A 15,360-nucleotide genomic window follows, 5' to 3' on the forward strand; every position below is an offset into this window, starting at 1 on the left:
TATTTTCACACGGTGAAAATTCCTAGAACGCCTGCAGTCTCTGGTGAGTTTTTGTTTTTGGCCATTCAGTCATATCCATTGTCCGTAAGGTCAGGCGTAAAAAGAAGATTTTCAGGTGGGCGCTGGCATTCTAGGAACTGTTCGTTATGAGCACAGTGCGGGTAAGTCACACAGCGTTGTTGTGCCGAGCCTTTTTTTTTCGTGACACACGCCGCCATAAGGCTGCCTTGTTAAGGTAAAAACCGCCAACTTTTTCTTCGCTTGCCTACGTTGGGCTCTAATTTCATCATGTAACTCTGAATGTTCGGCGTGTCATTATTACCGTACTTTCGAGTATAAATAGGTGAACTCAAAAAGTATTTCGACCAACTTCTATCCCATTATGTTTGTCTCATCAGCAGGTATTCAGCATCGTGCAGGAAGCTTCGGGAATCTCTGTCGATAATCATGCCATCCTAACGTGTTGTACTTCGCTGCGTCATTCGGCCATCCGCCATCAGCACAGGGGATGCCGGCCTCGTCATGATAATTGCTCCGAGCCAAGCTAAAAGCGAAAACAACTCAACGAAGGTAACACATAAGATATGCGTGATTGTACATAACTCATTTATTAAATGCTATTATATTTTGAAAATGCTGATGTTTTTAACAGCAGAAGTACTCTTCGAGCAGCTAAGCACACTGCTTCATGAAGGCTTCTCCAATCTATTTCAAGATTGCCCACAGATCGTTGAAGTACTTTATGCCAGCGCTGCAGATTTCGTCGAAGTACGGTAGCTCGTTCCTGACTCGTTTGTAGTAGCTGGCCACCTTGGGAAACTTTGCTGAGTCAACGGAACCATTCTGAAAGGCAAAAGATCCACAAGAAATGTATAAATCGCTGGTTATAACTGTTTTACGAACAAAGGCTAGATATTTATTTGGACAGCTCACAGGCACCGGCAGTTAGTGACCGAACCAACTTACATAAAGTACATATAACATAAAACAAATCCAATCCGTTTTTATTCCAAACTATTGACGTCAAGCTTACGTAGCCAACGGCGCTAGCATCGGGCGTTGACCCGCACATTTCTTTGAACAGCCCAAAGAAGCGCTGTCCTCTTTTATGGGAGGTTCCTTTTGTTTTACTTGAAATTGTATAGCGTTGCCTACACCGGCATGTTTTTCATATCCAAATGGCTGGAAAGATTTCAGGAACAAGCAGAAGTGGAGAGGACGTCGGTGGGCTAGCACAGCGAAAGTAGGTAACTGGAAGAGGAGGGTCGTGCCATAGTCTACAAATTAAGCACTTCCCCGGGCATAGCTTGCGGTGGCTTACAAAAATTGACCTGCAGCAGAAGATTAAAAATTCACCGGCAACTACGCTACTCCGTAATACCAATTTGAAGCGCGGCTGTTTAGGTGTCTTGAATGGCGACGTGTTTTGGCAAAGAATTTGAACTTGAACGACACGGTCCTCGCAGCGGCGGCATGGAGCCTCTGCTCGGGCAGCTCGTTTAGCAGCAGCGGCAAACGAGCCAGTTTCCACCGTCTGCATCGCCCATTGTTCAGAAAGAAAGCGTGAGCACGGGAGCGTGTGACCCGCGCCGCTTGCGTTCTCCAGCGGCGCTGGTGTAGGCGAAGTAGCGCATGCGCAGTTTGGTCGAAGCCCGCGCCAGCGCTTTGTTTCCATAGATAGTATCGCCGGATGCGCTCGGTGCATGCCTGGTCGTCGCCGTGGAGCACGTCTGATGCGACAGTCCCCTTACCCCCTCATCCTTTTTTCCACGCTCATCTCCGCCATATTTATCCTCCAAAGCGCTTCGCATTCGCTCTTTCACCATTTGGTGTGCTCGTTCGCTCGATTACGCCGAGGTACATCGACGCTCAACGCAGGAATCGGCGCCTAAGCGCTGAGCTCTTAAATGCCTCTAATACACATGCGTACCAAAGAGTGGGTAGTGCGATGTGGTATACGTGCCGAAAGGGCTCAACAAAGTAACACAGCCGCGCAAATGTTTCAAACCGAAGTTTTCTTTTCCTCTTCCTTCCACTTTCCCACTGCTGCTGCTGCTGTCTTGCACACCGCGTCTGGGGCTGGTAAAAGTGCGTATACATGGCGGGAGCGCACCAGAGGGAAAAAGAGATGCGAGAAACTTGTTCGCATTGTTGAACGGCGTCGAATGTGAACTATGCCTTCTGGAGCTCCCTGGATGTCGCCACATTAGCCTTTTGAAACCTTTAAATATCCCTGACCACCCGGAAACGCTATAAAGAAATTCCATCGCCCACTTATTATACTAACGTGAATGTCCGGCGGGAAGCTAGATAGAATAGTGGAGAGGAGCGGGGATAGGAGGCAGGGACTGGGCAGAACCAAGGCAGTCGCAAATCGAGTGATTACCAGCCTTACCACTCTTTGCTCGCAATTCCCCTACAAGGGGGAAGGGGGATAGGAAAAAGGGGATGTGAGAAGCCAAGCAAACGGTGCTTCTATGGATGCGACAGTGGTTGCGGGCAAACGGGATGAATATAATTAAGTTCAAGGTATAGTGCGGAACGTTTCAGCAATTTCTGAAAAATAAAAATCATGCAAGTTACCGTTTGTAGGGTCTAGGCGACACTACGGAAGTGGTCACATGTCAAATCGACACTTCTGCACCTGCTGCGGGAGTATTGTGGCTATGGCATTGTTAGCGGTCGCTGGTTTGATTGTGACCGCGGAAGGCGTATTTCGACGGCTTGCAAAATAACAATGATTGTGCACTTGTAATTAAACAGTCGTTAACGAACACCAGGGCTTCAAAACTAACACGGACTCCGCCAGTATAGCCTGAATCATAACCCGATTGTCCTTTTGGCCCATACAGCCTCATAATTCGATTACGTTGAATACTACTGCCTCGATTCGATGTACCATGGGAGGTAAGGACACCTTCAACCTTCTCAGAGGTTATGAAGAATGACACACAACAACGCCTATAGCAAACAGCACCCCCTTTGAGTTCTGTGTACTACGCACACAAACAGCAGTGATACACTAAAATTACGTTCAACATCAACTCACCACTCTCATCTTGGATTAAACATTGAACAAATGAAACATTCGTCGCCAGCATCACCGCTCATTGTCGTCAATCAAAGCAAACAGCAGGAAAACCTTCAGTTAAATTCCCGAGTGCGTGGGATCCACATAATTTTTACTATGAGAATATGTTTCCATTGTTCCCATCAGCTCCGAGTAGCCAGCGCCAAAGTGATCGGCGGGCAGCAGTCTTCCATTCCTGTCAGGAACAGGGCAGTCTCCGTCTATTTCGCTGAAAATTCAGTTTCCTTCGGCAAGTAGATGTACCTTTCATGCGTACACGTGAGTCAGACGTGGTGGGTTCTCGCAGTTTCTTGACATTGCATGACAGACCGACGGAGTGGGCGCAGTCCGAAACCTTTTGACCAACACTGGAGGAATATTAGCGAAAAAGTGGTATAACTGTAAACATTACTTTCCCTTTTGTTCACTCCAATTCCGCATAACCACATTGCGCACGTGATATTGAATGTGGACCTTTCGTAGTTCTCGCGATGCTGCGTGACAGACAGGCAAAGTGCGGGTAACCAGAAAAATTTTTGGCCACTTATTGAATGCTGATTGTTGAAATGAAATAGAAAGTTTGAAATAGCTTTACGCTATGGTAGCCCTGATACATGTTTATAGTGCGTCGTGGCTGGTTCAGCTAAGCGCCGGATACCTCACCAGTGTTGCTTCATAAAACAAAGCCTTATTAGCGCTGCGTGCGACACACATTCCACTTGCGAAACCCGCGGAACGCAGCATGCAACAGGCGAATATCGTATTTGCAGAAGTACTGCTTACAAAAGGGCACCGCGCATGCAAAATAATAAGGGCCGAAATTTTCGCCGCAGGAAAGGTATACCCTCAATCTTCCATGATGAAATCTGCCTGCAGCGAGCATTTGCGTGATAGGAGCATTAGTGAGCAAAAGATTTTTTCACTGCGATCGCCAGAGAAACGAAACTCCCCCCCCCCCCCAACACACTGCCTGCCTCAAAAAAACGCCAGGAAACTGCTTTTAAGAAAGGGTATGCTGCTTCGCCTTAAAGGCGAAATGCGCTACTACATATTTCCTAACAGTATAAAGTCAGCATACGAAAATATCTTATGTTAAATATTTTATATCGTGGCTGATTACTCCTCTAACTCATAGTTCAAGGTATAGGATAACGATGTCATATAATTTCACTGTAGCACAACAGCAATGGTCTTAAGCTAAAGTGTTAACTAGGGAGACGTGAATTATCGGCCTCTGACAGCGTGAAAACGCAATAACAGCGCAGAAGATAGGTTGGCGACAAGGTGCCATTGTAATTATTTTTGGATATGCGTCTTTGTGAACGTAAAAAAGCAACTATCTAAAATGGGGCAGAGTATCATGGATCAATATTACACGTATATTGCGGTGCTCCTTAATTTTGGGAACAAAAGATGAGAAAGAACGCAGGGTCAAAAGGACGAAAACTCTAGAAAATCGATGACGTGGAGATGAGACGATACATCGCCCTGTGAGACCAATTGAAACATTCCTGTTTTATACTGACTTGAAAGCTTCCGAAATTTTGCCCATATTCACTCACTATGCACAATAACGAAATCAGGTTCAGCTAAACATTTAATTTCAGAAAAGAAGCGCACAAATATTCTAACCCACTCAGCAATATTCTTGTTTTTAATAGTTTAAATGCAGATACGTCTGCATTGCGTAGTAAATTGCTCAACAGCACTGAAGAAAATAATTTATCGTTAAAAGGATACAGGCTAATTTTTGTAACTTGATAAGGAAAATTTATTTAGGTCTTCAAATATAAAATACCCAAAAATCTGGATATTTTTTACATGAATGGCGCTGGGTTGGCAACTATTCAAGTCGAATTGAGGCATCTCAGATTGCACACAATACAGTTGTTTGACCGCCCTGAATGCCTTACTTATGCGTAACATTTTTCACTGAATGCGCCGTCGAAAGTTTCTGGCGTGCGTTTTCGAATAGCATAATTATCATAATATTGACACTGTTCAGGCATTTGCTAAAATACTCGCCTTATTGTCTTGTTATAGGCAGCTGTGATACAAGACTTTGATATACATTCCTTTAGCTCGGTTCCTTAGTTATAAACTTCAGTATATCTATTTTCATTTTCGGCCGATATTCTCTTACATTAAGCGAGAAATTGGCGTGTCTCTGTTAAGTGCCTGTTCTCCTGATCTATCTGAAATGCAGGAAAATAAAATTTGTATAGAGTCAGTCATTTCTGAACGAAAACATTTCGGGGTTTTTGGGGTACTTTATAGGTGAGGCGCCACTGATGGTCTTAAGGCCATTTGAGCCCGCTGTGCACCAACCGCTGCCTTCTTCTGCTACCATAAAATGTGTTTAATCTCGTTAACCTAAAATGCAACAAACAAAAATAAGCCAGTGTGCAGGTGACGTTTACAAATGAGTGCAAAATGCGTCGATAGAGAAAATGGCAGAGAGCCTTACCTCAAGAGCCAGTGTGAGGTACGGAATGACAGCCAGATCTGCTAAGGTGAGCGTATCACCGGCCGCGAACTTGTCATCACCGACCAGGTATTCGATTCCCTTGATGACCTTCTGCTCAAATTCCGCCAACTCCTCGGTCGACGGCTTGGTCTTGCGCACGATTCGATGATACTGTACACCAAGAAAACGCACACACCTTCTTTGGAGCTAGGGCGCACGTAGTTTTTCTGCTGGACTACAGAATGTTTGCAAACCCAAAGTTATAGCTTTCGAGGACGGCAGAGCAATACTTCATGTACGCTTAGTTTAGCAGCCTCGCACGATTTTGCAAAGTTCTAGAGGAAACCACTGAGTGCGACCAATGGCAATAGCGCGTACGGCAAGATAACTTTGCTACCCCTAAATCTACTTCAGTGTGCCATACCACAAAGCTAATTTATGGAAACATGTGCTCAGCGAGGAATGATGCAGTTATACGAACTCTTTTTCGTCCCTCACATGCCGTGTCAGGCGATCGAGGTTTACGTGCATTAGTTTGCCTTTAGTTTCAGCGGAATAAAATTTCATGAAGAGAAGACGCGAAATTGTGGATCTGCGTCTTTTCGACTCCAAGAAAAGCTTACGTGGTACTTGCTCATATTGTACATCATAAATAAATGGAACATTTCCGTAATAATTTATTTCAGATGTTTATTAGAGTAGATTAAGTGTGCCCCTGTCATGCAACCAGAATGCGTATATATATGGGCCCAAGATAAATTGAAATACCGTAACCAAATTCTACTTCAGTGCGAATATTTTGATAGAATAGAACCGAAGCCCACTTGAATCTGTTCAGAACCGCGCTACTAGGTTCATTCACTCACAATATTCATATGATGTCAGCATTCCCGCACTTAAAACACAATCCGGACTAACTCTACTATCTTATCGCCGACGCATTGCTAGTCTTGAGCTCTATCACAAGTTCTTTTTCAGTACCCTTCATCATGCGCCATACCTCGTTCCTGCGGCACGCATCTCTCACCGCACCAGTCATCCGCAGCAACAAGTCGCACTCCCGCGTGCCGGAAACGCTCATTTTTCCGCCTCGTTCATTCCTCGAGCAGCTAAAGACTGGAACGGCCTTCCTGCTGATATTGTTAGCATCACTTGCCTGTCTTCATTCCTACAGCGTGTGACTGATCACTTTGAATATAACTTATGAAGTGTACCAAATGTGGAACTTATGTTAAACCCACCCCTTATGTAATACCTCCTCCGGGGGTCTTTAAGGACACTAAACTGAACTGACCTGAACTGTGCCTTCTAAGAAAGCGTCTGTATGTGCCAAAACCCACAGTCCAGCGGTAGCTTAATTTCTGGCACGTGAGGGTACCCCGCCTATTATAACAATATAGCAGTAACGCTTCAAGCAATGAACAAAGCACATTCTGACTTCTAAACTTGTGCGAAATGGCTACTGATACCCAAATAAATATGTTTGTCCTTTCACTAGAAATACAATATTTTGTGTGGGAATACATAGATCATATCGCTTCTGCATGATTTATTCTAAGATGAATTTTTTAGCACTTCATCTCTTTAAAAATGTATCAATAGACAAAAAATCTGGCATGCGGCACCCGTACGCGCATCGCAAGGTGTGGTCACATTCTTTTGATGCCCTCCAGTTTTCGGAACGTTTGATTGAGTGTTCATTGAACTTGTAGCCCGATTTTTTAATGGTTCTAATTTCATGGTCCTTCTAAGTTTATAGTTGTAATTCATAGCAGCGGGGCAAATGTGGTTACAGACCCAAAACCAGGGCTTTCAGCCCTTATGTTAACTAGATATGTTAATTTGAAATTGCTTCCTTAAATCCGCCCAACCCGCCTCTTCCCCCAGCCGCGACCGCCAGTTTGGCATGAAGTGTGTGAGACCAGGAAGTGTGGGGTCACGACTTTGTCAACAGCATCCGAACAGTACAGAACCCCATAGGACCACTTTCTCCACACGCTCTGAAACCTAGCTAAAGAATTACGAAGGGCGTCTCCATTGAATTCAAAACAATTTTATTCCCGAGTTACGTTGCATTATCTAGAACAAGCGAGACAAGGCCCGCTGAAACAGACTCGGATGGCCGCCGGGACGCACATGGGAAAACGAAACAACAAATAGACACCTTGGCGCATTCATCGCTTTTATAATCGCTTCAGTTGTTTCACCTGCTGTACACAAAAAAAGCATAGCCTTAGTGATTGGCTTCCGCTCTTCTGAAAGAGATTCAGCAACAAATTCTATATCGCACCGAGTGCGCCAATTTTTCGCACGGTTACTGTGAGGTTTGTATCGTGTTAAATCTAATGCCTGACTCTAGTTCAATAACTAGGGGCCATAGCCCCTTTAAAGCTACAGTGCTTAAGAGATCAGAGCGGCACTCTAGAATGGCAGGTATTGGGCGACGTAGAGGGTAAGAAAGCGGAGCGGCGCGACGTGCGGAGGCATGTGACAGTCGGAGTAACGTGTGTTACGTTTCGCCTACGAAGCGCGGTAAAGCCGGCGCGGATGCAACGGACGCCGGGGCTTCGTTCAAAGCGGCAGACATTTTGGCCCGTTCGGCGCCGCCGCTACGCCTCCCTGCCAAGCGCGTCCAGGCATGTTCCAATGCCACGTGTCTTCATGTGCGTGTGTGTGTGTATGTGCATGTTGGTGCCCACGCTTGTCGAGCGCGGCAGCCGGGGAGAGGAGCTCCCCCAACTGTGAAGCGAGGGGTCTGACCGGCGCCGGCACGACGTATGCGCCACCTTCTCTTCCCATTGTGCCTGACCGGCGCCGACACGACGTATGCGCCACCTTCTCTTCCCATTATGCCCGAACGGCGCCGGCACGACGGCTGCTCCACCTTCTCATCCCATTGTGTCCGAGCGGCACAGTCACGTGCTCGTCTATAGAGGGGTTCCTTCTTGCCCTCAACTGCGAGAGTATAAAAGCAGCTGCCCCCGGACGCCAAGAGGGGCTCCGATTTCTTCTGTTGAGTAACGTGCACTCCCGTCTCTCTACTTCGGTCGACCTGACCGCCAACTCTTTGCGATGTTAGAATAAACAAGTTGTTTTGTTGTTACCAGTCGACTCATGCTTTGCCGGGACCTTCGGATGCTTCCAGTTGTACCCCAGGCCGCCAGGCCAACGCTACCCTTGGGGCTTGCGACCCAGGTGCAACAACGGGCGTCAGCGCTGAGTTCCCAACACGTGATAGCCGCGCTTGATTGAACAACGCTTTCTACCACACTGCTGTGTTCGCGAGCGCCAAAAATAATGATAGAGGCTGATCACACAATGAAAGGGCGCTATACTGGTATGGAAATACACTCGCTGTACCTCTTCGCTTGACCTGTGCAAAGCTTTTCTTTCGTAAGCGGCATTTGCCATTGGACGACCGCCATCGCTAATTTGATGTTATAAATAATGACTCGCTCATATCTGAACTTCCGACCGGTTACAGATGAAGAGCTTTGTTGTGAATACGAGCCCCAGATATGATGACACTCTATACAACTCGTCACAATCTAACACAACTCGTGGATGTGAGCGAGGAATGTTGCCTTATGGACAAGACTTTAAGTTAAGAGCTAGCACTCGCAGGTAACGTAAAATGCCAGTCCGCATTTTTTTTTATGAAACAGAGCAACAATTTATGGTAGGCGAGCACACAAAAACCTAACCCTAAAGTGACACCTAGAACAAGCCTTCACGATGCAACGAACCTAGTGTTGCGACACACCGTGTGGTGTGCATCGAGAAATGATCATTGCTCGTGGCGTCTTGCAAATTTATTTCTTGGAGGTAGTTGTGAGGCCACTCTACAACACTAACTTAGTGCGCCCTCCACATAAATAGCTTGTTGTAGTCGATTCAAGGAAGAGTCATTCGCAAGATAATTGGGAATCACTGGCTACATTCACAAATGTCTTAAGGTAATTCGTATGTACAGTTTCATATAGGCAGGTCGCTTACGTTAATTTGATGCGTCAGCATTGGCTGAAATGTTTTGTTACGAAATTTTTGTTACGAACGAAGGTAACAATTATAAACCGTGGCCCTCATGCTTATGCACAAAACGTGGGAAGAGCATCGTACTTACGAAGAATAGCACCAAAGGACCATCGATCTTATTGCCAATACATGCGAGAACTTGGTCGATACGGGTACGAATCTTCATGCCGGCAGGGTAGAGCTCCGACTCAGGGGCGTGCTTTCGAAGCAAGTAGTAGGCGATCGCATTACTGTGGATACAAAAACACATTAGACATGCGAAAGAGAAATTCTATATAAGCTGAGAGATGTAAATGGCGCAAATATATGCCAGTATGCCTTAATTTATTCATCAGACTAACACCCAACTAGGGGCGTCTGAGTTCAACCTGTTGCCACGTCAAAATTTAAATACCTTCTGCGCGGTATTGACTGTTGGTGGTGCTTACCGTAGACAGATATTGCCATGTGAATAGGAATAATACCCCTGAGGAAAGCCATCGCTGCTCCGTGTAACAGCTGCCTACGACAGATTGTCTCAGAGCACTGTTTGCTACCTTGCTTTCTATATTTGGAGAATGTGCTACGAGCAATAAATATATCGGCACGCGACCACTCTGTGTTTGAAGAAATACTTCATAAAAATGCGACGCCTTGGTAAAACGACTGACATAAGGTTTCCAAACAAAGTTTCATCAGAAAAGTAGCCGCTATTTAGCTTATCTTTTGGGTGGATCGCCTCTTTTTTTTATTTTCTGTGAGCCTGCGTCGGCATACGTTAATGGGATGAATGGGATTACCACAAGACACGTGGACAAGAACCTTCCATTGGAATTGAAAATTCGGCTTTTATCATGTTATTCTATCATGTTATTCATGTTATCATGTTATCTCCTTGTTATTCGCGCTGCCCTTTATCAAGAAACGTAAGCTTGAAAACACGCCTCCTTGAACATCCAAGAAGTAACGGTGCAGCTGAGTTGCTACAAGGGTAAAAACTGGAGTGCAGACACCGAGTCCGTGGCTTTGTTTGTTTTTAATTCTTTGTCCTTGGCTCAAGTAACTCCGTCACATTTAGGGCCATGCGAACCGGCTATATAGCTCAATCTTTGCCATTACTCTGCAGGACATTTGTAAGTACTGTGCGCGCATGGACCATACGATGTAAAATGAGCCTGCAATGTGGCTAAAAGCAACGGTGAAGCCGAAACGCAAAGGAGACTTCATGATTCAGCCTCAATAAAATACGAGCGCACAATTAAACATTCACTTCATGTGAATCCCTTTTTTTTCACAGAAATTACGTGATCTTTTGCTTTGCTGTCAATAACACCTGCACCGATGATCGAATTCCAAACCTCCTTTGTGACAACTGCCTGCGCATTTTGGGCTGAGAGCTACTGCGGCCAGCTCAGGATGGGACAGTTCTCTGTAATGAGCGCTGCACTGAATCTTTCCCTATATACGCATGGCTTAACGGAACAGTCGTGAAACAAACAAAGACGCGTCGGCGCTTTTGAGCGTAAAAGATGTCATTAAATATAGTCACTTTTGACCAGGCGTTTACCGGATGCCGGATTGTAGTGCTGTACTGTTTTATTCGCAGCAACAAAAGCCAGCCTGACTTCAAATTTGGTCATATACCCTACATGCCGTAATTCTGAACCTGCGCATACGTTTTGGTCCGTCGTTATTGTAGGTCACAGCAAAGACAAAATGAAGTGTATCCGATGTGCAATGCTCAAATGATGGTCCCTAGCACAGTACACCCAGCCGCTCCACCTTACAAGAAACGACGGTCCATATACTAAGCTCTCGAACACATGTTTAATAGGAAAGGGCTGGCTTCCTCACCTACCTCTTCATCCTTTGTATCGCGCTTTCCCAAAAATTTGCCCCATTTCATTATCTTCAACGTACCCATTGGCCATAGATGCAGGCGAGGAATGCCAGAATATTGAAGGTTTGCACTCTCCTTCTAAAGTGGCAGGTTTCCTTTCTAAACGATTGGCGCTTTTACTACGTCCAATAGCAAACATCTTATTCATGCGAGAGCCGCTGCTCGCCCACCACGGGCGCTATAACGTAAAACTATTCCAAAATTTTCTATTCCAATTCTGCTATCATCCCTCCGCAATTGGTCAAACATTTTTTGGGGCCACCCCCACTTCACCTGTCGGTCACGCGACGTCACGAAAACCGCGACACCTTCCCATCTGATATGATGTGTACACGCTGATTATGCATGAGTTGACGGAACAAAGAAAAAGAGTTATCTCTGATTCGACGCCTTTTCGCCATTAGCCCCCAGTTATTGGTCAAAAGTTTTCGGGCTGCACCCACTTCACCTGCCAGTCGCGCGACGTCACAAAACCGCGAAAACTGACCGTGTCAAAGTGACGTGTATACAATAAAGATGCATGAAGATGCCGAACTAAACTGAATTTTCTTCTGAATAGCCGCAGGCTGCCCCGTTCCGAAAGGAATAAAAGCTGGCTGCCGGCGATCGCTCAGGCGATGGCTACTCGCACCGGCCGGAGAGCATGGACTTATTTGCGTATAATAAAACCTCTTCCGTGGCCGTGTAACGTTTTCGGGCACTTTCGGCACGTTTAAGACCTCATACTGCCATCTGTTTTTTGCTGAGGATCCGTTTTAGCGTCATTCTTAAGCTTTCGTTGTATGCCGCCGTGATTTTCGACCAGCCACCGCAAGCTAAGTAAGGGAAATCGGACGAATCGTAGACGCCGGCACTAACGTCTTCATCCTGCCATCGATTTTCAGTGCACTGGCTCTGCCCTATCGAATTCCTCTCCACTTGAGCCTTCTCCTCGCCTCTTGTCACTACATTAGATAAGACAAGCCGCTGAGTGTAGGCAATGTTATTCGTTGTTCAAGCAAACAAAAGTGACCTCCTATGAATGAGGAGAGCGTTTGATTGGTCTGTTCAGAAAACCCTGCAGGTGACCGCCCGGTGGTTGCGTCGGTGGTTACGCAAATTTGACGTCAGGAGATTCGAATAGAAACATATTGGAATAGTTTTACGTTATAGGGGCCCAGTTTACGCAATGGCTCGGAGTTGAGAACCCGTTGCGGCTGAGAAGGCATGCGCAGAAGGAGCTGCGCGCTGAGCAAGTTTGATGTCGTCGTAATCACTGCCGTCATCATGCTATTGTCGCCGGCACTTTCCTGTCGTCGTGTTGGTATTTCCCTCGCAGAAACGTACGCAATTGCTCGTTGACACGTGCTGCCATTCAGTAGTACCTTCGGCGAAACCAAGCGAAGCTGCAAACCCATGTAAGCTGAGAGATGTAAAGGTACACCACTAATTCCCACAGTAAGTATGCGTGTGTAATATATATATATATATATATATATATACATATATATATATATATATATATATATATATATATATATATATATATATATATATATATATATATATATGTATGTGTGTGTGTGTGGGGGGGGGGGGAATTACGAGTTCACTTCATTCGTTCTACCACCTCACGAGGCGCAACAGCGCTATAGGTTGATGGAAGCAGCGCACGAAGTAGCTGCCAACAATATACACCAAACTAGCGGACAATACGGACGGCCATCACTTCCGTCCGATTCAAGTAAGGTTCACTTCATAAATGCTTCTCAAAAGGTGCATCGTAGAGGGCAATATTCTTCAATTACTTATTAACTGTCTTCTGTGTGAAGCCGACGTTGACCTAAATTTTGCCGTCGGTGGCCTTTCACTTGCGCCTGCAAACTCGGAGGGTTCTTCTTTTTTTCCATGTAGTCGACCTTTCAAAGCAACTAAGCTGCCAGCTACTAGTCGGCTTAATGCTTTCTTAGGAAACGAGAAGGTTGCTTAGAAAATAAGTCAGGTTCTTAGGAAACAACCCAGCGGTACCGTTAGAGGATAAAGCACTCATCATTTATATCAGTCGGGATGTTATCAAATCTACCGTATTTACATTTTTTTAAGAAGTCGCAAAGGAAAGAAACGCTTTAGGCATGATATTTTACCAGGGACGAGACGTATAAGCCATCGAGTTGTCATCATCGTTGTGGTTATTTGCCTAGTAAAAGTAGCTCTTCTCACGACGATTCTTCTCTCACGACGACAAGCGCTTTGAGCCCCTTCATTAGACTGCACTGCGTTAAGAATCGGCCTGTACATTAGGCAAGAAGAACATCTACGAAGCGAGTGAGGATCGCCTTTTGTTCTCTCGAAATAATATCAAATTTCTCGAACACGAGGTAATATTTGCACGACTATAGCCAAAATTATCTTTGTCGCAGTACACCTGCTTTATCACTACCCAACAGTGCAATGTGCACAAAGCATAGAAGTCTTACCTTTCGTAGATAGAAAAACCTGCATCGACAATCACGGGAGCTTTGCGGAATGGATTAATCTGGAACAAATTATAATGTTCTGTATGACAGGTAGGCCTTTGTGCAAAGGCATGCGCCGGCGTTACTAACACGTTACAGATGATTCTCGCTCCACTTCAACACAGATGAAGTTCCCGTGAAGAAGAAAGCACTGGTGTTGGTATTCTTAAATGACCCGCACAAGAAATCATGCATTAATTAACTCAGACATTTTTTCTAAGAAAACTTGAAGTGAGTGAAAATTCACGAAAATCGTAGCAATAAAAGGTACATATTGTAGAAGAATGTATAAATACTATTACTTACAAACGACACTGGTAGCACTACTTCATTCATACTTCACATACTGCACGCCATAATAACATCTGGTACACTGAAGACTTAGTGAGCTTCGCCTACTAACGGGAATGCTAAATTATGTTTACCACATCAACAGCAGTGATACCATATATAGCAATGCAACAACAACAACAATAATAATAATAAAAAAATAATAATAATCAATGCGATGTAATCGTCGTAGCAATTGGTCCCTCACAGCTAAAGAATTACTAGAGATCACGGCACTCATAGACCATGCGTTTACATTTCACCTCGATAAAAGCAACACATTTCATATTAGTTACAGTGTACAATAGAAAGATCGGTAATGGAAAATATTTGGGCAAGCACCTTTTTGTTTGCCTTTCCTAGTCAGTTTAAAATATAGAAGTAGTACTTGAATTCGGCCTAATGCCGATTACAATACTGGTTCCTACACAAAAATGCGTATCATCGCCACTGACCTTGAAATATTCATCGGTCAAATGCTCCTTTCTGTCGAAGTCCACGTCCTTGAGCTTCAGCGTAACGCCTATGTGCTTGGCGAGTGACCGCACAAACATGCAGGGTGGGCTGCGGTCTAAATTGTACAAAGTGATAGTCATGACGAAAAGAAAGTCTCTGCGCTACCAGCCCCTTTTACAACAAACCGACTAAGAATGACGCGAGGTAGCCGTCACGAAGGATATTTGTAGAGCACAATGGCAGAGGCGCCGTTGGCGTTGCAGCTGTGGGCATGAATATTTCAAAGCCTACAGAACTGCGCGACTCCGCACACAACCAATGATAGCGGGGCATGACTTTACCGATGGGAGTGCGCCTTTAATGAATGAAAGAAAAACACAGTATCCTGTAGCGCTGCGAAGCCAGGAGACAGGAATATCATACCGCAAAAAAGGTTATTTATATGCATGCACTGAAACGGCTGAAACACGCAATGGACTTTCATGCAAGCAGATAAAAGCGCAAACACTCAACCCCAGTCATAAAAAAGACTTCCTCTTTTTTATGACTGGGGTCGTGTGCACTTCCCCGCACATATTCCGATTTGGCAGCTCATGTTCCAGAAATTTATTGTCTAGAAATATCCCGT

The 15,360-nt window shown here is 45.1% G+C and overlaps 1 protein-coding gene across 1 annotated transcript; it reads right to left on the minus strand.

The window, feature by feature from the left end:
- Nucleotides 1–636: 636 nt before the first annotated feature.
- On the minus strand, nt 637–14,968 carry LOC142574176 (glutathione S-transferase 1-like). Its single transcript, XM_075683326.1, has 5 exons — nt 14,732–14,968; nt 13,908–13,966; nt 9,661–9,802; nt 5,538–5,708; nt 637–843 (listed from the first exon to the last, which is right to left on the minus strand). Exons 1-5 carry the CDS (start codon nt 14,870–14,872, stop codon nt 706–708), a joined length of 651 nt encoding a protein of 216 aa, XP_075539441.1. The 5' UTR covers nt 14,873–14,968; the 3' UTR covers nt 637–705.
- Between the last annotated feature and the right edge of the window lie 392 nt (nt 14,969–15,360).

Source organism: Dermacentor variabilis, chromosome 3, assembly GCF_050947875.1.
Source record: "Dermacentor variabilis isolate Ectoservices chromosome 3, ASM5094787v1, whole genome shotgun sequence".
NCBI lineage: Eukaryota > Metazoa > Arthropoda > Arachnida > Ixodida > Ixodidae > Dermacentor > Dermacentor variabilis.

Coding starts and splice junctions, on each gene's coding strand:
- LOC142574176 (XM_075683326.1), bottom strand. CDS start 14,872: ATGACTATCACTTTGTACAATTTAGACCGCAGCCCACCCTGCATGTTT. Junction 9,803..13,907: donor GGTTTTTCTATCTACGAAAG/GTAAGACTTCTA, acceptor TTGTATCCACAG/TAATGCGATCGCCTACTACT. Junction 5,709..9,660: donor GTCCTTTGGTGCTATTCTTC/GTAAGTACGATG, acceptor CTTGGTGTACAG/TATCATCGAATCGTGCGCAA.